Source organism: Oncorhynchus mykiss, chromosome 23 (genome assembly GCF_013265735.2).
Source record: "Oncorhynchus mykiss isolate Arlee chromosome 23, USDA_OmykA_1.1, whole genome shotgun sequence".
In the NCBI taxonomy this organism is placed as follows: Eukaryota; Metazoa; Chordata; class Actinopteri; order Salmoniformes; family Salmonidae; genus Oncorhynchus; species Oncorhynchus mykiss.
This window is the reverse complement of record NC_048587.1, coordinates 8434111-8459726: the sequence shown is the minus strand read 5'-3', so window position 1 is coordinate 8459726 and position 25616 is coordinate 8434111. Positions and strand designations below refer to the sequence as shown.

General features: G+C 47.7%; 1 protein-coding gene across 2 annotated transcripts in view; it reads right to left on the bottom strand.

The window, feature by feature from the left end:
* Positions 1-25616, bottom strand: part of LOC110516810 (paladin) — a 160428-nt gene that overhangs the window by 21577 nt on the left and 113235 nt on the right. For both annotated transcript variants that reach the window (XM_036959867.1, XM_036959868.1), the window contains exon 19: positions 3950-4105. In XM_036959867.1, the coding sequence (XP_036815762.1) occupies positions 3950-4105 (156 nt within the window). The remainder of the gene's footprint in view (positions 1-3949; positions 4106-25616) is intronic.

The window sequence follows — 25616 nt, the reverse complement described above, 5'->3', positions numbered from 1 at the left end:
GTTTTATAGCCCATCCAACTACCTCATCCCCATATTGTTATTTATTTCGTTTGTTTGCGTCTTTGCACCCCAGTATCTCTACTGTACAATTTAAAAAAAACGAAATAAAACTAACTATTAAAACATGGCACAGGTAAAAATGGCAAAAGCTCTATTCTCATTGCTTTGCTTTTGGAGTCCAAGGTTTCATTCCTCTTCTGAACATCTATCACTCCAGTGTTTAACTGCTATATTGTAATTACTCAGCCACTGCGGCCTATTTATTGCCTTTACCTCCCTAATCTTACCTCATTTGCACACACTGTATATAGATTTTTCTATTGTGTTATTGACTGTACGCTTGTCTATTCCATGTGTAACTCTGTGTTGTTGTTTGTGTCGCACTCCTTTGCTTTGCCTTGGCCAGGTCGCAGTTGTAAAGGACAACTTGTTCCGGTTAAATAAAGGTGAAATAAAGGTTAAATAAAGGTGAAGTAAAAAAAAATAAAAGTCAGTTAAGAACAAATTCTAATTTTCAATAACGGCCTACCGGGGAACAGTGCCTTGTTCAGGGGCAGAACAACAGATTTTTACCTTGTCAGCTCAGGGATTCGATCTAGCAACCTTTCGGTTACTGGCCCAATGCTCTAACCACTAGGCTACTTGCTGCCCCAGGTTTACAGTGCACTACTTTTGACCAGAGCCCTATGGTACTAGGGCGCCATTTGGGATGCATTCAGAGGCGGTGTAGTCGTACCAACCGTACAGCTAAACCAGCCGTCTTAGTGTTAACATATTGGAACTGTAGATGAATCAATATGTCGTGTTTTACTCTACCTCCTCCAAAACGCTTCTAGAACACTACAAACAGACACTTTCAAAACCTGACCGTGTCCCAAACACCCTCCTATTCCCTCTAGAACACTACAGACAGACACTTCCCAAACCTGACCAGCCTGACCGTGTCCCAAACGGCCATCGATTCCCTCTAGAACACTACAAACAGCCCCCTATTCCCTCTAGAACACTACAGACAGACGCTTTTCAAACCTGACCAGCCTTACCGTGTCCCAAACGGCCATCTATTCCATCTAGAACATTACAAACAGACAATTTCCAAACCTGACCATGTCGCAAATAGCCCCCTATTCCCTCTAGAATACTAGAGCCCTAGTTTACCATTCCTCAGCCCCTTCCTTCAGCCCTAGTTCACCATTCTTCAGCCTCTTCCTTCAGCCCTAGTTTACCATTCCTCAGCCTCTTCCTTCAGCCCTAGTTTACCATTCCTCAGCCTCTTCCTTCAGCCCTAGTTTAGGTTTAAGCTATTTGGGATACAACCTGTTGCTTTCTACACACTTGTGAATAGAATGAAGGCAGCAGCTCCATTTTCTGAATATATTGATTGATTCTCAGCTGGCCTTGCATGAAGCTGCTGAAATTGATTCTCAGCTGGCCTTGTATGAAGCTGCTGGAATTGATTCTCAGCTGGCCTTGTATGAAGCTGCTGGAATTGATTCTCAGCTGGCCTTGTATGAAGCTGCTGGAATTGATTCTCAGCTGGCCTTGTATGAAGCTGCTGAAATTGATTCTCAGCTGGCCTTGTATGAAGCTGCTGAAATTGATTCTCAGCTGGCCTTGTATGAAGCTGCTGAAATTGATTCTCAGCTGGCCTTGTATGAAGCTGCTGAAATTGATTCTCAGCTGGCCTTGTATGAAGCTGCTGAAATTGATTCTCAGCTGGCCTTGTATGAAGCTGCTGAAATTGATTCTCAGCTGGCCTTGCATGAAGCTGCTGAAATTGATTCTCAGCTGGCCTTGTATGAAGCTGCTGGAATTGATTCTCAGCTGGCCTTGTATGAAGCTGCTGAAATTGATTCTCAGCTGGCCTTGTATGAAGCTGCTGGAATTGATTCACAGCTGGCCTTGTATGAAGCTGCTGAAATTGATTCTCAGCTGGCCTTGTATGAAGCTGCTGGAATTGATTCTCAGCTGGCCTTGTATGAAGCTGCTGAAATTGATTCTCAGCTGGCCTTGTATGAAGCTGCTGAAATTGATTCTCAGCTGGTCTTGTATGAAGCTGCTGAAATTGATTCTCAGCTGGCCTTGTACGAAGCTGCTGAAATTGATTCTCAGCTGGCCTTGTATGAAGCTGCTGGAATTGATTCTCAGCTGGCCTTGTATGAAGCTGCTGGAATTGATTCTCAGCTGGCCTTGTATGAAGCTGCTGGAATTGATTCTCAGCTGGCCTTGTATAAAGCTGCTGAAATTGATTCTCAGCTGGCCTTGTATGAAGCTGCTGAAATTGATTCTCAGCTGGCCTTGTATGAAGCTGCTGAAATTGATTCTCAGCTGGCCTTGTATGAAGCTGCTGAAATTGATTCTCAGCTGGCCTTGTAAGAAGCTGCTGAAATTGATTCTCAGCTGGCCTTGTATGAAGCTGCTGAAATTGATTCTCAGCTGGCCTTGCATGAAGCTGCTGAAATTGATTCTCAGCTAGCCTTGTATGAAGCTGCTGGAATTGATTCACAGCTGGCCTTGTATGAAGCTGCTGAAATTGATTCTCAGCTGGCCTTGTATGAAGCTGCTGAAATTGATTCTCAGCTGGCCTTGTATGAAGCTGCTGAAATTGATTCTCAGCTGGCCTTGTATGAAGCTGCTGGAATTGATTCTCAGCTGGCCTTGTACGAAGCTGCTGAAATTGATTCTCAGCTGGCCTTGTATGAAGCTGCTGAAATTGATTCTCAGCTGGCCTTGTATGAAGCTGCTGAAATGGATGAATGTGTCAGTCTGTGAGGAGGAGCTTAGGGGTGCAGATGGGGGTTGGTTGTATGTGCCGTGGATCAGATATCAGATAGCCTGGGTCTGGAAACCTGCCATATGTTTCCTCACTGCACAGAAAAGGGCTGACGGGGTCCTTTTCCTTCATAAGCCACAGCAGCATTATTCTGAGATTTCATTGGACCGGTAGAGGTCAAAGAAACCGAAACGAGGAAATCTGACAACTGGATATAAGAATACAACATTATACAAAAACAGTAATAACTGGACGTTGATGTTGGATCATATCTTATTTTATAAAAAAAAGTTAAGATAAAAGTACATTTAATTCACCTATTTAGTTAATGAATGTGACTGGGTTAAGGGCAATTACGTTGAATTTTCCCTCATTGAAAAGCAATTTTCTTATTTGAAAAGCATCTTTTTTTTCCCCCATGGAAAAGCAAAATGGGGGGGAATGTATTTGGAATTGATATTTCAGTTTAGTTCCTGAATTGACTGAAATGAACTATAATTCACCCCAGCTCTGTAGTAATGATGAATGTAATTATATAACCTCATTATGGGTCAGAATTTACCATTGGGTCAGTGTTTCTACTGTTCTGCTGTGTGAATGGGAGGCCAACCCAATGAAGATCTATTCTATTCTATTCCAGCCCAGTCTAGTCCAGTCTCTTCTATTCTAGGCCAGTGTACGCCTACGTTATTCCACTGTGAGTTGTGCTGTGTGAATGAACGGGAGGCCCACCAACCTGTTGCATCCAGTCTCTTCTATTCTATTTGATTCTATATTATTCCACTGTGAGTTGTGCTGTGTGAATGAACGGGAGGCCCACCAACCTGTTGCATCCAGTCTCTTCTATTCTATTTTATTCTATATTATTCCACTGTGAGTTGTGCTGTGTGAATGAACGGGAGGCCCACCAACCTGTTGCATCCAGTCTCTTCTATTCTATTTGATTCTATATTATTCCACTGTGAGTTGTGCTGTGTGAATGAACGGGAGGCCCACCAACCTGTTGCATCCAGTCTCTTCTATTCTATTTGATTCTATATTATTCCACTGTGAGTTGTGCTGTGTGAATGAACGGGAGGCCCACCAACCTGTTGCATCCAGTCTCTTCTATTCTATTTGATTCTATATTATTCCACTGTGAGTTGTGCTGTGTGAATGAACGGGAGGCCCACCAACCTGTTGCATCCAGGTGGTGAAGGATCGTTGCCAGGAGTTTTTCTTCTCCAGATGCAGGTAGCTGTTGAAGAGGATCAGGTACATGTAACGCTCCAGATACTGGACACTCTTCAGATGCAGCTGCTGTACCTCCTTCTCACTCTTACCACTTTTAATCTGCAGGGGAATCGCGGAAAGAGGAGAGTCATTATAAATGACACACCAAAGGATGAGAACTGTAACCATTAAAACATTTAAAAGTTATTTTAGTTCAAGTGAACAACAGCGTCCTCACTACAACGGTAACTAATACAAGGTGCAGAAGAAACAAGACTTTATTTTAGGTGAACTATTCCTTTAATTCATGTTGTGGATCAGACTACTATGAAATTGGGGAGGCAGGTAGCCTAGTGGTTAGAGCGTTGGGCCAGTAACCAAAAGGTTGCTAGATCGAATCCCAGAGCAAGGTAAAAAAATCTGTCGTTCTGCCCCTGAACAGGCAGTTTAACCCACTGTTCCTAGACCAGTTAACCCACTGTCAGTTAACCCACTAGACCAGTTAACCCACTGTTCCTAGACCAGTTAACCCACTGTTCCTAGACCAGTTAACCCACTGTTCCTAGACCAGATAACCCACTGTTCCTAGGCCAGTTAACCCACTGTTCCTAGACCAGTTAACCCACTGCTCCTAGACCAGTTAACCCACTGTTCCTAGACCAGTTAACCCACTGTTCCTAGACCAGTTAACCCACTGTTCCTAGACCAGTTAACCCACTGTTCCTAGACCAGTTAACCCACTGTTCCTAGACCAGTTAACCCACTGTTCCTAGACCAGTTAACCCACTGTTCCTAGACCAGTTAACCCACTGTTCCTAGACCAGTTAACCCACTGTTCCTAGACCAGTTAATCCACTGTTCCTAGACCAGTTAACACCACTGTTCTTAGACCAGTTAACCCACTGTTCCTAGACCAGTTAACCCACTGTTCCTAGACCAGTTAACCTCACTGTTCCTAGACCAGTTAACCCACTGTTCCTAGACCAGTTAACCCACTGTTCCTAGACCACTGTTCCTAGACCAGTCATTGTAAATAAGATTTGTTCTTAACTAGATAAATAACATAAAGACTGACCTCTAGACATATCTCACCTACTTCTGATCAGGGGGAATCATGGGAAAAGAGAAGTCATTATTATGGGTGTGGTCCGATCGGTAAACACTGTGTCACTAGCAACGTGAAGGTCATGGGTTCAATTCATCGGGAATCAGATCACACACAGTAAATGCATGTCACTTTGGATAATAGTGTCTTCTCAGTACTACAGTATTTAGTGTATTATCATTATTTTCCGTGGTGTCTGTTTGGCCAAGCATGAACACAGCACAGCCTGGTGAGAGTAAATGACAGTGCAACCCTTTCAACCGGGCCTTTAATAGCCAGGTAACCACATAGAGCAGACAAAAGGTCAGATAGCTGTATGTCTTCTCTAATAGGCTAGAACTGTAGCCAACCATTCAATACCTCTCTACGCACTAATGACTCCTGGGATATCATTTATACCATCTCGGTCTCGGTTGACATTTAACCTTCAGAAATAATGGGTGAGCAAATGAGGGCTAACAATACCAACGTTTTCCACACTTCATAGGACAAAGAAATGATTTCCTATGATTTTCAGGGAACCCAGGACTGTGCACAGCAGTGTTTCCGACTCATCAAACATCTAAATGATTGCCATCACGGCAAATAAACATGGAACATGAAAAATGATTTCTGCCGAGACTTTGAAGATGCTAGAATTTACTTTTCCTCTGCCAACAAAATGAGTAATGAACAGAGAAATCAGACAACACTATATTCTAATAAATAGTTGATCTACCTTGCCGGCTTGTTGTTGTGTGTGTAACGGATGTGAAACGGCTAGCTAGTTAGCGGTGGTGCTAGTGTAACGGATGTGAAACGGCTAACTTAGTTAGCGGTGGTGCTAGTGTAACGGATGTGAAACGGCTAGCTAGTTAGCGGTGGTGCTAGTGTAACGGATGTGAAACGGCTAGCTTAGTTAGCGGCGGTGCGCTCTAAATAGCGTTTCAAATCGGTGACGTCACTTGCTCTGAGACCTTGAAGTAGTGGTTCCCCTTGCTCTGCAAGGGCCGCGGCTTTTGTGGAGCGATGGGTAACGATGCTTCGTGGGTGTTAGTTGTTGATGTGTGCAGAGGGTCCCTGGTTCGCGCCCAGGTATGGGCGAGGGAGCAGTCTAAAGTTATACTTTTACATTTACATGTGTTCTATGCGAGATAAATATTCCTCCCGAGATTTAAGTTGTGAATTTCCAATCGTAGGGAAAACTGCAGTTTTAATGGCCATTGTTTGTTTTTTTTAAAAGGTAGATCCCAGCTTTCCATTCCTACTTTGGTTATTTCGCAACTACTAAATATGCGCAAACTGCGTAATTTTAAAGCCAGAGTTTTTAGCAGTGGTATGGTTAACATGTTACCACTTTCCAATTTGCTTTGAGTGAATAGGGGAGAGTGGGGCTAAATGTAACACGGGTCAATTTGGGGGGAATTGGGGTAAAAAGCCAACCTTATTCATTACACTTTGGATGGTGTATCAATACACCCAGTCACTACAAAGTTAGAGGCGTCCTTCCTAACTCAGTTGCAGGAGAGGAAGGAAACCACTCAGGGGTTTCACCATGAGGCCAATCGTGACTTTAAAACAGTTACAGAGTTTAATGGCTGTGACGGGAGAAAACTGAGGATGGATTTAACAACATTGTAGTTACTCCACAATACTAACCTAAATGACAGAGTGAAAAGAAGGAAGCCTGTACAGAATACAAATATTCCAAAACATGCATCCTGATTGGAACAAGGCACTAAAGTAATACTGCACAAAATGTGGCAAAGCAATTCACTTTCTGTCCTGAATACAACGTGTTAGTAATCTATTGAATTTCCACAGAACATGAGTACCACTCTCCATATTTTCAAGCATAGTGGTGGCTGCATCATGTTATGGGTATGCTTGTAATCTTTGTTCAGGATAAAAAAAAATAAACAGAATGGCACTAAGTACAGGCAAATCCTAGAGGAAAACCTAGTTCAGCCTTCTTTCCACCAGACACAGGGAGATGAATTCACCTTTCAGCACGACAATAACCTAAAACACGAGGCCAAATCTACACTGGAGTTGTTTACCATGAGGACAGTGAATGTTCCTTAGTGGCCGAGTTACAGTTTTGATTCAAATCTAATTTAAAATCTATAGAAATATATGAAAATGGGGTGTCTAGCAAAAATATAAACACAACATGAAACAATTTCTAAAATACTGAGTCACAGTTTTATAAGGAAATCAGTCTATTCAAATAAATTAATTAGGCCCTAATCTATGGATTTCACATGACTGGGCAGGCGTGCAGCCATGGAGGGCATAGACCAACCCACTTGGCAGCCAGGCCGGATGTCGAGGTCCCGTATTCATTAAAACTAAATGGAAGAAAACAGAAACGGGTAGGGACAACCTGAACTTAAGAAGCGCTAATTTACAACGGAATACTATTTGCTACGGGTTGCTACGGTGTGCACTAATGAACATGACCCAGGAAGTCCCTCTTCCTATTTCAGTGTGTTCTCCTCCGTTTGGTGCAGTAGCAGATAAGTATCAAAGTATCAAAGTGGGCATTCATTTTTACTCGTTCTCCGCTCTCCAACTTTATGTCTAACTGAAAAGCCTAACCTAGCAATCAGGACAACTGAAGAAAAAAAAACATCAGACGGAATCCAATGACAATCATTTACCTCGTTCTCTCTCTACGCTGAGTAACCTTGATAATGGGGTCCTTTTTCAATAACTGGTTACTGGCACCATGGTATCTGCTGACAAGGCTCTTCTAGCAGCGGTTTCGTCCCAAACTGCACCCTATTCCCTATTTAATGCACTGCTTCTTTTACCAGGGCCCATAGGGATTATGGTGAAAAACCGTGGACTATATAGGGAGCCATTTGGGATGTAGCCCATTAGTCAATGTCAAGAACGAAGGTTTTTAATGTGAAGCTTTGATTGCTTTGGGCCTTGAGCTAACCCTGGAACGGAGTACTAATGCTTCAGAGTGTTTGTAGTGGCAAGGTTGGAGGGGGGTTGGGGGTGGGGGGTGGGGGTAGAGGGGTGAGCTAACCCTGGAACGGAGTACTAATGCTTCAGAGTGTTTGTAGTGGCAAGGTTGGAGGGGGGTTGGGGGTGGGGGGTGGGGGTAGAGGGGTGAGCTAACCCTGGAACGGAGTACTAATGCTTCAGAGTGTTTGTAGTGGCAAGGTTGGAGGGGGGTTGGGGGTGGGGGGTGGGGGTAGAGGGGTGAGCTAACCCTGGAACGGAGTACTAATGCTTCAGAGTGTTTGTAGTGGCAAGGTTGGAGGGGGGTTGGGGGTGGGGGGGGGGGGGGGGGGTAGAGGGGTGAGCTAACCCTGGAACGGAGTACTAATGCTTCAGAGTGTTTGTAGTGGCAAGGTTGGAGGGGGGTTGGGGGGGGGGGGGGGGGGGGGGGGGGGTAGAGGGGTGAGTAGGGGGGTAGAGGGGAAAGGGGGGACAGGAGGGAGTTGAGGGGTGAGGAGGGACAGGAGGGAGTTGAGGGGTGAGTAGGGGGGGGGGTTGAGGGGTGAGTAGGGGGGTAGAGGGGAAAGGGGGGACAGGAGGGAGTTGAGGAGTGAGGAGGGGGGTAGAGGTGTGAGGAGGGACAGGAGGGAGTTGAGGGGTGAGTAGGGGGGTAGAGGGGAAAGGGGGGACAGGAGGGAGTTGAGGGGTGAGGAGGGGGGTAGAGGTGTGAGGAGGGACAGGAGGGAGTTGAGGGGTGAGTAGGGGGGTAGAGGGGACAGGAGGGAGTTGAGGGGCGAGGAGGGGGGTAGAGGTGTGAGGAGGGACAGGAGGGAGTTGAGGGGTAAGGAGGGGGGAGTTGAGGCTAGCTCCCTGTAGCATCAGCAGTCTGAGCAGAAAGCAGAATGTATTAAGACGACATGATAATTCATATTTGTAACTGCCAGAATGAGGTGTGTTTGGGGTCTGATAGAAAATGTTGAGAAATTAAATGAATTGCATTTTAAAAAGGTCACACTAACTGTATAAGGACAAACTAAGAAACATACTATGGTGCATTGGGGCTAAAGAAAACTAACCCTAACCCTGACCCTAACCCTGACCCTGACCCTAACCCCAACCCCAACCCTAACCCTAAAGAAAACTTGTTCTTTTACAATGTCAACAGATAATAAATAGGTGGACTGGTGGAAATAAACACCTATAGACACCGCCTCCGTGAAGGAGTCAGTGGTACTTCCTGTCCATTCCCAAACAGGGGCGGGAAAGACACCGTGAAGGAGTCAGTGGTACTTCGTGTCCATTCCCAAACAGGGGCGGGAAAGACACCGCCTCCGTGAAGGAGTCAGTGGTACTTCCTGTCCATTCCCAAACAGGGGCGGGAAAGACACCGCCTCCGTGAAGGAGTCAGTGGTACTTCCTGTCCACTCCCAAACAGGGGCGGGAAAAGCGAGAGATCACAGTGTTCCGAGGTTCTGTCCCAAATTGAACCCTATTCCCTATATAGTGTCCTACTTGTGACAAGATGAACTAAGACCGAGTAACTATATCAAGGGAATAGGGTGCCATTTGGGACGTCAGACTGAGGTTGTTAAACGTTGTGCAGACGTCGGTGGCCGGCGCATAACATAATAAAGGCATGTCATATTTTAAAAACATAATGTAGATGCATCCTTCTCCTCTCCTCTGGTCCCCTCTCCTCTCCTCTGCTCTGGTACCCTCTCCTCTCCTCTGGTCCCCTCTCCTCTCCTCTGCTCTGGTACCCTCTCCTCTCCTCTGGTCCCCTCTCCTCTCCTCTGGTCCCCTCTCCTCTCCTCTGGTCCCCTCTCCTCTCCTCTGCTCTGGTACCCTCTCCTCTCCTCTGCTCTGGTCCCCTCTCCTCTCCTCCCCTCGCCTCTCCTTTCCTCTCCTCTCCTCTCCTCTGGTCCCCTCTCCTCTCCTCTCCTCTGCTCTGGTCCCCCCTCCTCTCCTCTGGTCCCCTCTCCTCTGGTCCCCTCTCCTTTCCTCTGCTCTGGTCCCCTCTCCTCTCCTCTCCTCCCCTCTCCTCTCCTCTCCTCTGGTCCCCTCTCCTCTCCTCTGCTCTGGTCCCCCCTCCTCTCCTCTGCTCTGGTCCCCCCTCCTCTGGTCCCCTCTCCTTTCCTCTGCTCTGGTCCCCTCTCCTCTCCTCTCCTCCCCTCTCCTCTCCTCTGGTCCCCTCTCCTCTCCTCTGCTCCCCTCTCCTCTCCTCTGCTCTGGTCCCCTCTCCTCTCCTCTGGTCCCCTCTCCTCTCCTCTCCTCTGGTCCCCTCTCCTCTCCTCCCCTCTGGTCCCCTCTCCTCTCCTCTGCTCTGGTACCCTCTCCTCTCCTCTGCTCTGGTCCCCTCTCCTCTCCTCCCCTCGCCTCTCCTTTCCTCTCCTCTGGTCCCCTCTCCTCTCCTTTCCTCTCCTCTGCTCTGGTCCCCCCTCCTCTCCTCTGGTCCCCTCTCCTCTGGTCCCCTCTCCTTTCCTCTGCTCTGGTCCCCTCTCCTCTCCTCTGGTCCCCTCTCCTCCCCTCTCCTCTCCTCTCCTCTGGTCCCCTCTCCTCTCCTTTCCTCTCCTCTGCTCTGGTCCCCTCTCCTCTCCTCTGGTCCCCTCTCCTCTCCTCTGGTCCCCTCTCCTCTCCTCCCCTCTGGTCCCCTCTCCTCTCGTCCCCTCTCCTTTCCTCTGCTCTGGTACCCTCTCCTCTCCTCTGGTCCCCTCTCCTCTCCTCTCCTCTGCTCTGGTCCCCTCTCCTCTCCTCTGGTCCCCTCTCCTCTCCTTTCCTCTCCTCTGCTCTTGTCCCCCCTCCTCTCCTCTGGTCCCCTCTCCTCTCCTCCCCTCTCCTCTCCTTTGATCCCCGCTCCCCTCCTTTCCTCTCCTCTCCTTTCCTCTCCTCTGGTCCCCTCTCCTCTCCTTTCCTCTCCTCTGGTCCCCTCTCCTCTCCTCTGGTCCCCTCTCCTCTCCTTTCCTCTCCTCTGGTCCCCTCTCCTCTCCTTTCCTTTCCTCTGGTCCCCTCTCCTCTCGTCTCCTCTCGTCTCCACTCCTCTCCACTCCTCTGGTCTCGTCTCCTCTCCTCTCCTCTGGTCTCGTCTCCTCTCCTCTGGTCTCTTCTGACAACTGATCTAACCGGGCAACACGTGAATTCTGTCCGTCTATCTGAGAACCCTGTGAGGCCCATATTCATTAGTGCACAGCGTAGCAAAAACGTTTTCATTAGAAACTAAACGGAAGAAAACAAAACAAAATGGGTAGGGACAACCTGAACTTAAGAAGCGCTAATTTGCAACTGAATACCATTTTCTATGGTTTGCTACGGTGTGCACTAATGAACATGACCCAGGAAGTCCCTCTTCCTATTTCAGTGTGTTCTCCTCCGTTTGGTGCCTATTGAACAGGACCCTGATCCCCATGTGCACCTCGCCTTCCCAGAAGGCTCTGAGGCAACACTAGTTCAGCGTGCTCACCCTCCTCTCAACTCTCTCTTCAGCCTGAATATAACACAGAGCTCATTCCTGGCAGACACGTGTGCTCCAGATAGACAGAGACACACACACACACACACACACACACACACACCTGCACAGCACACACACACACCTGCACAGCACACACACACAAAGATCAGCTGTGACTGCACACTTCTTGACACCTCCTCCCATACAACAGACAGACGTTTTCTGCATGCTCCTCGAGGACAACACATCACACCATAAAAACCCTAAATGTGCATTGAATTAAAAACAGGAAGTCATCTGTCAATTAGGAGCTGACGTGTTGTTGTTTTAAAAAGCATTAAAATGTTACGTCATGTTGACATCAGCCAAATCCCAATGTACCTGACAGCAGACAGAGACAGGCGTCAAGCCATCAACTCACTCCATCTGTGGATCAACTCACTCCATCAACTCACTCCATCTGTGGATCAACTCACTCCATCTGTGGATCATGTAACAGAGTAGAGAAACGCCAGCGGATGACGATGGAGAAACACTAGGATGAAGATGTGGAGTAGTCAGAGTCAGTCAGTCAGAGTCAGTCAGTCAGTCAGTCAGAGTCAGTCAGTCAGAGTCAGTCAGTCAGAGTCAGTCAGTCAGTCCGTCAGAGTCAGTCAGTCAGTCCGTCAGAGTCAGTCAGAGTCAGTCAGTCCATCAGAGTCAGTCAGTCCATCAGAGTCAGTCAGTCAGTCAGAGTCAGTCCGTCAGAGTCAGTCAGTCAGTCAGAGTCAGTCAGTCAGAGTCAGTCAGTCCATCAGAGTCAGTCCGTCAGTCAGTCAGTCAGAGTCAGTCAGTCAGTCAGAGTCAGTCAGTCCGTCAGAGTCAGTCAGTCCGTCAGAGTCAGTCAGTCAGTCAGTCAGTCAATCCATCAGTCAGAGTCAATCCATCAGTCAGAGTCAGTCAGTCCATCAGAGTCAGTCCGTCAGTCAGTCAGTCAGAGTCAGTCAGTCCGTCAGAGTCAGTCAGTCAGTCAGTCAGTCAGAGTCAGTCAGTCCGTCAGAGTCAGTCAGTCAGTCAGAGTCAGTCAGTTTTCAGTCAGTCAGAGTCAGTCAGTCAGTCAGTTTTCAGTCAGTCAGAGTCAGTTAGTCATTTAGTCAGTCAGTCAGTTATTCAGTCAGTCCGTCAGAGTTAGTCAGTTAGTCAGTCAGTCAGTCAGGCAGTCAGTCAGTTTTCAGTCAGTCAGAGTCAGTCAGTCAGAGTCAGAGTCCTCAAGTCATCCCTAGTATCCACATAACCTCAGTCATACAGAGAACCCCATGTGGCTCCCACAGATAGGACTAGAGAGTAATAACAGAGACTCTGAGAAAGGGAGGGGCTCAAGTCCACCTTATAACTCTGAATGCTTAACTGCTCCTGGTTTATGTCCCAAACTGCACCCTATCCCCTATATACACTATATAAAGACTAGAGGGTCATTTGGGACACACCCAACGACTGTTGTGAGAGCTAATGCTTATACCAGTCCATTAATCCACATGGACTGGATTTACTAGAAACAGAGATAACACACATTACGGATAGTAGAAAGTTGAGGTGCTGACCTTTGAACTCTAGTCTCTCCACTGGGTGTGCTATGAAGAAGGATAATTCTACAGCACAACTGGATCACAGCAACCCTAATAACAGTGTTTACAGTATACAGTTGTTGTTTTACAGTAGCGGAACTGCGATTGAGCAAGGGTCCGTAACCTCTTAAACAGTTGACGTTAAAGAGGATCAGTTTCTCTGTTAAACCCCAGAGCTGGGCTGGCACTAGTACACTGGGCTGGCACTAGTACACTGGGCTAGCACTAGTACACTGGGCTGGCACTAGTACACTGGGCTGGCACTAGTACACTGGGCTGGCACTAGCACACTGGGCTGGCACTAGTACACTGGGCTGGCACTAGTACACTGGGCTGGCACTAGTACACTGGGCTGGCACTAGCACACTGGGCTGGCACTAGTACACTGGGCTGACACTAGTACACTGGGCTGGCACTAGTACACTGGGCTAGCACTAGTACACTGGGCTAGCACTAGTACACTGGGCTGGCACTAGTACACTGGGCTGGCACTAGTACACTGGGCTAGCACTAGTACACTGGGCTGGCACTAGTACACTGGGCTGGCACTAGTACACTGGGCTGGCACTAGTACACTGGGCTGGCACTAGCACACTGGGCTGGCACTAGCACACTGGGCTGGCACTAGTACACTGGGCTGGCACTAGTACACTGGGCTGGCACTAGTACACTGGGCTGGCACTAGTACACTGGGCTGGCACTAGTACACTGGAACGGCACTAGCACACTGGGCTGGCACTAGTACACTGGGCTGGCACTAGTACACTGGGCTGGCACTAGCACACTGGGCTGGCACTAGTACACTGGGCTGGCACTAGCACACTGGGCTGGCACTAGCACACTGGGCTGGCACTAGTACACTGGGCTGGCACTAGTACACTGGGCTGGCACTAGTGCACTGGGCTGGCACTAGTACACACTGGGCTGGCACTAGTACACTGGGCTGGCACTAGTACACTGGGCTGGCACTAGTACACTGGGCTGGCACTAGTACACTGGGCTGGCACTAGTACACTGGGCTGGCACTAGCACACTGGGCTGGCACTAGCACACTGGGCTGGCACTAGCACACTGGGCTGGCACTAGCACACTGGGCTAGCACTAGTACACTGGGCTGGCACTAGTACACTGGGCTGGCACAAGTACACTGGGCTAGCACTAGTACACTGGTCTGGCACTAGCACACTGGGCTGGCACTAGCACACTGGGCTGGCACTAGCACACTGGGCTGGCACTAGCACACTGGGCTGGCACTAGCACACTGGGCTGGCACTAGCACACTGGGCTGGCACTAGCACACTGGGCTGGCACTAGTACACTGGGCTGGCACTAGTACACTGGGCTGGCACAAGTACACTGGTCTGGCACTAGTACACTGGTCTGGCACTAGTACACTGGGCTGGCACTAGCACACTGGGCTGGCACTAGCACACTGGTCTGGCACTAGTACACTGGGCTGGCACTAGCACACTGGGCTGGCACTAGCACACTGGGCTGGCACTAGCACACTGGGCTGGCACTAGTACACTGGGCTGGCACTAGTACACTGGGCTAGCACTAGTACACTGGGCTGGCACTAGTACACTGGGCTGGCACTAGTACACTGGGCTGGCACTAGAACACTGGGCTAGCACTAGTACACTGGGCTGGCACTAGTACACTGGGCTGGCACTAGTACACTGGGCTGGCACTAGTACACTGGGCTGAGACTAGTACACTGGGCTGGCACTAGTGCACTGGGCTGGCACTAGCACACTGGGCTGGCACTAGCACACTGGGCTGGCACTAGCACACTGGGCTGGCACTAGCACACTGGGCTGGCAGTAGCACACTGGGCTGGCACTAGTACACTGGGCTGGCACTAGTACACTGGGCTGGCACTAGTACACTGGGCTGAGACTAGTACACTGGGCTGGCACTAGCACACTGGGCTAGCACTAGCACACTGGGCTGGCACTAGCACACTGGGCTGGCACTAGCACACTGGGCTGGCACTAGCACACTGGGCTGGCACTAGCACACTGGGCTGGCACTAGCACACTGGGCTGGCACTAGCACACTGGGCTGGCACTAGCACACTGGGCTGGCACTAGTACACACTGGGCTGGCACTAGTACACTGGGCTGGCACTAGTACACTGGGCTGGCACTAGTACACACTGGGCTGGCACTAGTACACACTGGGCTGGCACTAGTACACTGGGCTGGCACTAGTACACTGGGCTGGCACCAGTACACTGGGCTGGCACTAGTACACTGGGCTGGCACCAGTACACTGGGCTGGCACCAGTACACTGGGCTGGCACTAGTACACTGGGCTGGCACTAGTACACTGGGCTGGCACCAGTACACTGGGCTGGCACTAGTACACTAGGCTGGCACAAGTACACACAGAGCTGGTACTAGTACACTGGGCTGGCACTAGTACACTGGGCTGGCACTAGCACACCGGGCCGGCACTAGTACACCGGGCTGGCACTAGCACACCGGGCTGACACTAGTACACTGAGCTGGCACTAGTACACTGGGCTGGCACTAGTACACTGGGCTGGCACTAGTACACTGGGCTGGCACTAGCACACTGGGCTGGCACTAGTACACTGGGCTGGCACTAGTACACTGGGCTGGCACTAGTACACTGGGCTGGCACTAGCACACTGGGCTGGCACTAGTACACTGGGCTAGCACTAGTACACTGGGCTGGCACTAGTACACTGGGCTAGCACTAGTACACTGGGCTAGCACTAGTACACTGGGCTGGCACCAGTACACTGGGCTGGCACTAGTACACTGGGCTGGCACTAGTACACTGGGCTGGCACTAGTACACTGGGCTGGCACTAGTACACAGAGAGGTCTTTCCTTTCTCACACAGGGCTCCATTCTATAGACCACCCTGTTCCCTACATAGTGCACTGCGGGCCCAGGTCAAAGTAGGGCACTATGTAGGGAATTTGGGCGCCGTGTGGGATGGAACCAGAGGGTCTCTGGTAATCCCCTTCAGGCATGTCCCCCTCCCCTCCTCACAGCGAAGGACAGAGCACAGCTCGTTAGAAGAGGGCAACCCTAACCCCGGCTTACTAAGCAAAGGAGCGCGAGCACACACACACACACACACACGCTGATCTGTAAACTGGCACAGTAACTAATCCCAATCAATTGAAAAGTGTGTGATTCATTAAGTTGAGGGTGGTGACACTGCTGGGTTTAAAATATGGGAGGTGACACTGCTAGGTTTAAAATATGGGAGGTGACACTGCTAGGTTTAAAATATGGGAGGTGACACTGCTGGGGTTAAAATATGGGAAGTGACACTGCTGGGGTTAAAATAAGGGAGGTGACACTGCTGGGGTTAAAATATGGGAGGGGACACTGCTGGGGTTAAAATAAGGGAGGTGACACTGCTGGGGTTAAAATATGGGAGGGGACACTGCTGGGGTTAAAATATGGGAGGGGACACTGCTGGGGTTAAAATATGGGAGGGGACACTGCTGGGGTTAACATAAGGGAGGTGACACTGCTGGGGTTAAAATAAGGGAGGTGACACTGCTGGGGTTAAAATATGGGAGGGGACACTGCTGGGGTTAAAATAAGGGAGGTGACACTGCTGGGGTTAAAATATGGGAGGGGACACTGCTGGGGTTAAAATATGGGAGGGGACACTGCTGGGGTTAAAATAAGGGAGGTGTGGAAAGAGTCTGTGTCACGTTCTGATCACAGTTCTTTTGTGTTTTCTTTGTTTTAGTGTTGGTCAGGACGTGAGCTGAGTGGGCATTCTATGTTTTGTGTTTCTATGTTGGGTTAGTTGTTTGGCCTGATATGATTCTCAGAGGCAGGTGTTAGTCATTGTCTCTGATTGGGAACCATATTTAGGTAGCCTGTTTTGTGTTTGGTTTTGTGGGTGGTTTGTCTTCTGTCTTTGTGTCATTGCACCAGATAGGACTGTTTCGGTTTTCACATTTGTTGTTTTGTATTTTTGTAGTGTTCTCGGTTATCGTCTATATTAAAGATGTTTAACACTAACCACGCTGCATTTTGGTCCTCCTCTCCTTCAGCGGAAGAAAACCATTACAGTCTGCTCTTTATTTATAGCTGTGTGTCTCACTAATTGCTGAGTTGTGTCATTGTCCATCAAGGATTAATGACAAAGGTTCAAGTTGAATTAATGAGCAGAAGGTACTAAAATGATACTTGAAGTTCACTTTTAATGACCAGGAGCACCTATTCCCTTTATAAAGTAGTGCCCTATAAAGGGAATATGTGCTCCTGGTTATAACCCTCTCTGATCTCCCCATCCCGGATCCGGTATCAGGAATACAGACTCAAGCTCATTACCATAAGGCAACGTTAACTATTCATGAAAATCGCAAATGAAATGAAATAAATATGCCATCTCTCAAGCTTAGCCTTTTGTAAACAACACTGTCATCTCAGATTTTCAAAATATGCTTCTCAACCATAGGAAAACAATCATTTGTGTAAAAGTAGCTAGCTAGCGTAGCATTTAGCGTTAGCATTAGCGTTAGCATCCAGCACGCAACATTTCAACAAAAACATAAAAGCCTTCAAATAAAATAATTTACCTTTGAAGAACTTCTGATGTTTTCAATGAGGATACTCTCAGTTAGATAGCAGATGCTCAGTTTTTCCAAAAATATTCTTTGTGTATTAGAAATAGCTCCGTTTTATACATCACATTTGGCTACCAAAAAAAAACGAAAATTCAGTCCTCAAAACGCGAACTTTTTTCCAAATTAACTCCATAATATCGACTGAAAACATGGCAAACGTTGTTTAGAATCAATCCTCAAGGTGTTTTTCACATATCTCTTCAATGATATATCGTTCATGGAAGCATGGTTTCTCCCCTCAATCAAATGGAAAAGTACAAGCAGCTGGCAATTGGCACTGAATTCCACGCAGGACACCAGGCGGACACTTGGAAAATGTAGTCTCTTATGGTCAATCTTCCAATGATATGCCTACAAATACGTCACAATGCTGCTAACACCTTGGGGGAAAGACAGAAAGTGTAGGCTCATTCCTTGCGCATCACAGCCATATAAGGAGACAATGGAAAACAGAGCTTCAAAGATTCTGCTCATTTCCTGGTTGACGCATCATCTTGGTTTCGCCTGTAGAATGAGTTCTGGGGCACTTACAGACAATATCTTTGCAGATTCTGAAACTTCAGTGTTTTCTTCACTGTCAAGAATATGCATAGTCTTTTCGTGACAAAATATCGCGCTTAAAACGGGAACGTTTTTTATCCAAAAATGAAATAGCACCCCTAGAGATCAAAGAGGTTTTAAGGGAATATGTGCTCCTGGTTATAATTAGTGCCCTATAAAGGGAATAGGTACTCCTGGTTATAACCAGGGTCCATAGAGTTCTAGTCTAAAGTCATATATAGAGAATATGGTGCCAGTGGGACACATACCGTTGAAGCATTCCCCTTCCCCTGCCTGTCTAATAAGGACAGAGAGAGAGAGACACTACAGTAGTATTAGATCTGGATTATAATACTTAATCTGGGCTCGATTGAGCTTGCCTGGTGAGATGGAACCAATAGAAAACTGCAAACCCATCCATCTGGCACCCCAGGCAGACTAAACTAAACCCCGCCCATCTGGCACTCCAGGCAGACTAAACTAAACCCCCGCCCATCTAGCACTCCAGGCAGACTAAACTAAACCCATCCATCTGGCACCCCAGGCAGACTAAACTAAACCCCCACCCATCTGGCACTCCAGGCAGACTAAACTAAACCCATCCATCTGGCACCCCAGGCAGACTAAACTAAACCCCGCCCATCTGGCACTTCAGGCAGACTCTAGTAAATCTTTCAAGTATTAGAAAGATTTCAAATAGAATTTGAACTCAGGTCTGCTGAGAGGACCTAGTATGTGGACTGAGAGGACCTGTATGTCTGCTGAGAGGACCTAGTATGTGGACTGAGAGGACCTAGTATGTGGACTGAGAGTCTCTGTATGTCTGCTGAGAGGACCTAGTATGTGGACTGAGAGGACCTAGTATGTGGACTGAGATGACCTAGTATGTGGACTGAGATTACCTGTATGTCTGCTGAGAGGACCTAGTATGTGGACTGAGAGGACCTGCATGTCTGCTCCTGGACATATGGACTCAATTAGCAGGCACCGGGGTTGCCGAGGTAAAAGGGCCACTCAGAGTTCCTCTGTAACAGCCCTGCCCACCCAGATTAGCACAAGCATCCATTCATCAGTCCCCTACAGAGGATACCTCCTCCCTCCTACTCTCCTTCTAGTCCCCTACAGAGGATACCTCCTCCCTGCCTCCTCTCCTTCTAGTCCCCTACAGAGGATACCTCCTCCCTGCCTCCTCTCCTTCTAGTCCCCTACAGAGGATACCACCTCCCTGACTCCTCTCCTTCTAGCCCCCTACAGAGGATACCTCCTCCCTGCCTCCTCTCCTTCTAGTCCCCTACAGAGGATACCTCCTCCCTGATTCCTCTCCTTCTATTTAGTTATATCTAGTTATATTTTTGTAAATCCACAGTTTTTCACTCAGGAGGAGGAGTTTAAGAGTTTAAGCAGAAACCATAAGAGGACAAAGTCCATTCATGGTCAAGAGCACGCCACTTCTCCATAATGACGTGCGACTGCTATTTCTTCTGAAGGCATTGAGAATGAATCAAGTTCATTGGGAACAGTTCCCTCTGTATAACGAGTCTAGGAACTAAAATACCTTCAAGTGTTCTAAATGTTATGTTCCGGGTTCTACTCATTCCACGGAACAATAGAACAGTGCATTAATGCAGAGACGGGTCTGAAAGAAACTGCCTTCAAGTCCGCTCAGCTGCCACGCTCAGCCTGACAGCCACCAATGGAATGGAATCAAATGCTAATTTCCAGGAAGCCACATTACCACTTCCTCAGACGTCCTTCCAGGTGTTATTATTTATTTGTGTAGGTCACTGTACAGTTGGTGTTCAATCTGTGTAACAATGCATGTCCAAAATGGCCCCCTATCACCTACATAGTGGTCGAAAGAAAGGCATGATGTATTTATATATGTATTTATATATGTATTTATGTATATATATATATATATTTATTATTTTAGGCCCCAGTCCCCGCAGGAGGGCTTTTGGTAGGCCGTCATTGTAAATAAGAATTTGTTCTTAACCGACTTTCCTAGTGAAATAAAAGTGAAATATACACATATTTAGGGAATGGAGAACATTTAGGACACTGACTTGCTCCCCTCACCGACTCTCATTGTGAGCTGAGGGTTAAGGACCTCATTTAATAAAAGGCTCAATTAAATGAGTACAAAAGCTCAAATCACATCACTGTAGATAAAAGGGAACATTTAGACTTTTAGGCCACATCCCAATTGGCTACCCTATTCCCTATAGAACGCACCCGTAGTGCACTATGTAGGTGACAGGGTGCCATTTGGGTCACACAGCCTCAGTGATTCCCTTGTCTCTTTAATTTCCTGTCCACGGATAACAAGTCGTCTAGAGTAACACAGAGCTGCGTCACGACTTCCTCCTTACATTGGCTTCTCTATTGTGCAACAGGGAAACATTAACGGAGGGGCACATTCACCTACTAAAAAGGTGGCCTTTTTTTTTGTGTGTGTGTATTTATTTTTTTTCTCCGTTCATTGATTTATTTTTCTGGGGAATTGGAACAGTTTTGAGACCTCTAAAGAACGTCATGCGTGACCCTGTTTCACGCCACTGCAGAAAAGGGTTTTAATGCCACTTCATTGACTTCCACAAAGGACGTCATTTCTGACCACTATATTGAACCAGGACAATGGAACAGGGAAATATAGGAACTTAAAAAAGGCTAATAATCTAAAGTGCTATACTTCAAAATCAAATAGAAGATGGTCGGGACCCATTGTCCTCTGGAGTGGCAGGTCAATCAGCTCCTAAAGGTCAAACTCTGCTGTTAATGACATGACCTACTGAATATGGAGAAAGGTCAAAGGTTATCACACAAGAAGAAGAAAAAGAAAAGGAAACATGAATGAATGCCAGCAATATTTGAATTGACAGGCCTCATTCCTACTCTCTCTCACACACACACACACACACACACTGCGGTGCATAGAAGTGTCAGATCCAGGGGCCTCAGAGCCCATAAGAGCCCCAGTTGTTTTGTGCTTGGCAGTAATGAAATCCCATCCCTCTCACTGTGCCACTTCATTTTTGCATCGACACGGGATAAAATTTCCCCTCTGGCGAGGTTGTTCGCGTCCCAGAGGTTGTTCGCGTCCCAGAGGTTGTTCGCGTCCCCGAGGTTGTTCGCGTCCCCGAGGTTGATCGCGTCCCAGAGGTTGTTCGCGTCCCAGAGGTTGTTCGCGTCCCAGAGGTTGTTCGCGTCCCAGAGGTTGTTCGCGTCCCAGAGGTTGTTCGCGTCCCAGAGGTTGTTCGCGTCCCAGAGGTTGTTCGCGTCCCAGAGGTTGTTCACGTCCCAGAGGTTGTTCGCGTCCCAGAGGTTGTTCGCATCCCAGAGGTTGTTCACGTCCCAGAGGTTGTTCACGTCCCCGTCCCCTGAAACCCCAGGCAGTCTGGACACCCTCATCCATAGACACTTTTTCATAAACACCACCATTTTTCTAAAAATAACCCCAGCCAGAGAGCCAGTCAGCCAGCCAGCCAGTCAGCCAGCCAGTCAGCCAACCAGTCAGCCAGTCAGCCAACCAGTCAGCCAGTCAGCCAACCAGACAGCCAGTCAGCCAGCCAGACAGCCAGACAGCCAACCAGACAGCCAGCCAGTCAGCCAGTCAGCCAACCAGACAGCCAGACAGCCAACCAGACAGCCAGTCAGCCAACCAGTCAGCCAGTCAGCCAGTCAGCCAGTCAGCCAACCAGACAGCCAGACAGCCAACCAGACAGCCAGTCAGCCAACCAGTCAGCCAGTCAGCCAGTCAGCCAGTCAGCCAACCAGACAGCCAGACAGCCAACCAGACAGCCAGTCAGCCAACCAGACAGCCAGTCAGCCAACCAGTCAGCCAGTCAGCCAGTCAGCCAGTCAGCCAGTCAGCCAACCAGTCAGCCAGCCAGACAGCCAGACAGCCAGTCAGCCAGCCAGACAGCCAGTCAGCCAGTCAGCCAACCAGACAGCCAGTCAGCCAACCAGACAGCCAGTCAGCCAACCAGTCAGCCAGTCAGCCAGCCAGACGGTAGCAGGGTAATTAAAGCTATATATCATGTGGCCTCAAGCTGCAGGGCTGATCTTTATGGATCATCATAGCAGTGCCCCTAGTTGCTTTTTAAAAGGAGCACAGAGCCTCTGGATGGAACCAGACAGGCAAGAGAGAGATCGTCCCAAATGGCACCCTATTCCCTACACAGTGCACTACTTTTGACCAGAGCCCTGTTGGTAGTGTACTATGTAGGGAATTTGGGACACAGTCAGAGAGGGGATGGAGATGACCAGATGGCACCCTATTCCCTACACAGTGCACTACTTTAGACCAGAGCCCTATTGGTAGTGTACTATGTAGGGAATTTGGGACACAGTCAGAGAGGGGATGGAGATGACATTTCTTTACGTTAATGATTTCCACAGATATAGTCCTTTCTTTCACCTCTTTTTCCCCAGTCGCCGGCCGTGCTGCTGCTGATCAAATCACAGATGTGTCCCAGACGGCACCCTATATCCCCTACATAGTGCACTACTTTTTTACGAGAACCCTATGCGGGTTCTGTAGTGCACTATGTAGGGAATATAGGATGCCATTTGGGACACAGACAGAGTTAAGAACGGGAGGGGCCAGGAGCCGAGCAGCTGAGTGGGAACTGATACACATCTATCTGAAGGAATGTGTCCATCATATCCTGCCTGAAGAATGAATGTGAAAAGAGAGCTGGTGAAAACAAGAGGAACTGCCTGAAGAATGAATGTGAAAAGAGAGCTGGTGACTACAAGAGGAACTGTGGTCTTTTAACATCGCCACTAGGTGACAAAACGTCCACATTAATACAGCTGGTGTTTTAAACCAGGGCTCGGAAATGACATTTTTTTCCCCCCCAATCGTTTTGTTCTAAAACAGAACCATCATGTTTTTTTTTCGGGGGGGGGGGGGGGGGGGGGGGTCCCATTCCCCTCTTCTGACCGGAAAAATAACGTTTTGAACCGTTATTTAATTTAACCTTTAACCTTGATTTAACTCGGCAAGTCAGTGAAGAACAAAATTCTTATTTACAATGGCGGCCTACACCGGCCAGACTCAGACGACGCTGGGCCAATTGTGCGCCGCCCTACGGGACTCCCAATCACGGCCGGATGTGATGGGGCCTGGATTCGAACCAGGGACTGTAGTGACGCTTCAAGCACTGAGATGCAGTACCTTAGCCTGCTGCCCAACTCGGGAGCCCTTATTAATTGTGTGAAAAATGTGTCTGTTCAACCAAACAACACAAGACAACTCAGAGGGTTAAACCACACTCCCCCCCCCCCCCCCCCCCCCCACCACCACCACATACAAGAACAGGCACACGCTTGGCAGCCTATCGACCAGCAGATCCCCTGCTATGAATCAGCTCGATGTAAACACCTCACCCACACAAACCACACAACCAACACTGTGGTGATATTGCAAGTCAATAGGCTCTTCATGTACAGTGTGTGTGTGTGTGTGTGTGTGTGTGTGTGTGTGTGTGTGTGTGTGTGTGTGTGTGTGTGTGTATATACAGTGCCTTGCGAAGGTATTCGGCCCCCTTGAACTTTGCGACCTTTTGCCACATTTCAGGCATCAAACATAAAGATATAAAACTGTATTTTTTTGTGAAGAATCAACAACAAGTGGGACACAATCATGAAGTGGAACGACATTTATTGGATATTTCAAACTTTTTTAACAAATCAAAAACTGAAAAATTGGGCGTGCAAAATTATTCAGCCCCCTTAAATTAATACTTTGTAGCGCCACCTTTTGCTGCGATTACAGCTGTAAGTCGCTTGGGGTATGTCTCTATCAGTTTTGCACAACGAGAGACTGAAATCTTTTCCCATTCCTCCTTGCAAAACAGCTCGAGCTCAGTGAGGTTGGATGGAGAGCATTTGTGAACAGCAGTTTTCAGTTCTTTCCACAGATTCTCGATTGGATTCAGGTCTGGACTTTGACTTGGCCATTCTAACACCTGGATATGTTTATTTTTGAACCATTCCATTGTAGATTTTGCTTTATCTTTTGGATCATTGTCTTGTTGGAAGACAAATCTCCGTCCCAGTCTCAGGTCTTTTGCAGACTCCATCGGGTTTTCTTCCAGAATGGTCCTGTATTTGGCTCCATCCATCTTCCCATCAATTTTAACCATCTTCCCTGTCCCTGCTGAAGAAAAGCAGGCCCAAACCATGATGCTGCCACCACCATGTTTGACAGTGGGGATGGTGTGTTCAGCTGTGTTGCTTTTACGCCAAACATAACGTTTTGCATTGTTGCCAAAAAGTTCAATTTTGGTTTCATCTGACCAGAGCACTTTCTTCCACATGTTTGATGTGTCTCCCAGGTGGCTTGTGGCAAACTTTAACCAACACTTTTTATGGATATCTTTAAGAAATGGCTTTCTTCTTGCCACTCTTCCATAAAGGCCAGATTTGTGCAATATACGACTGATTGTTGTCCTATGGACAGAGTCTCCCACCTCAGCTGTAGATCTCTGCAGTTCATCCAGAGTGATCATGGGCCTCTTGGCTGCATCTCTGATCAGTCTTCTCCTTGTATGAGCTGAAAGTTTAGAGGGACGGCCAGGTCTTGGTAGATTTGCAGTGGTCTGATACTCCTTCCATTTCAATATTATCGCTTGCACAGTGCTCCTTGGTATGTTTAAAGCTTGGGAAATCTTTTTGTATCCAAATCCGGCTTTAAACTTCTTCACAACAGTATCTCGGACCTGCCTGGTGTGTTCCTTGTTCTTCATGATGCTCTCTGCGCTTTTAACGGACCTCTGAGACTATCACAGTGCAGGTGCATGTATATGGAGACTTGATTACATACAGGTGGATTGTATTCATCATCATTAGTCATTTAGGTCAACATTGGATCATTCAGAGATCCTCACGCCCAATTTTTCAGGTTTTGATTTGTTCAAAAAGTTTGAAATATCCAATAAATGTCGTTCCACTTCATGATTGTGTCCCACTTGTTGTTGATTCTTCACAAAAAAATACCGTTTTATATCTTTATGTTTGAAGCCTGAAATGTGTCAAAAAGTCGCAAAGTTCAAGGGGGCCGAATACTTTTGCAAGGCACTGTATATATATATATATATATATATATATATATATATATATATATATATATATATATATATGTGTGTGTGTGTGTGTGTGTGTGTGTGTGTGTGTGTGTGTGTGTATATATATATATCCCAGTATGAAGCCCTGTCTGATCAATGCTGTTCTATTGGGTGTTAATTCTAGTCTTAATTAACACTAACCCTGGTAGACAGTAGTGTTTAATTGGCTGGTAGTCCATCCTAGTCTTAATTAACACTAACCCTGGTAGACAGTAGTGTTTAATTGGCTGGTAGTCCA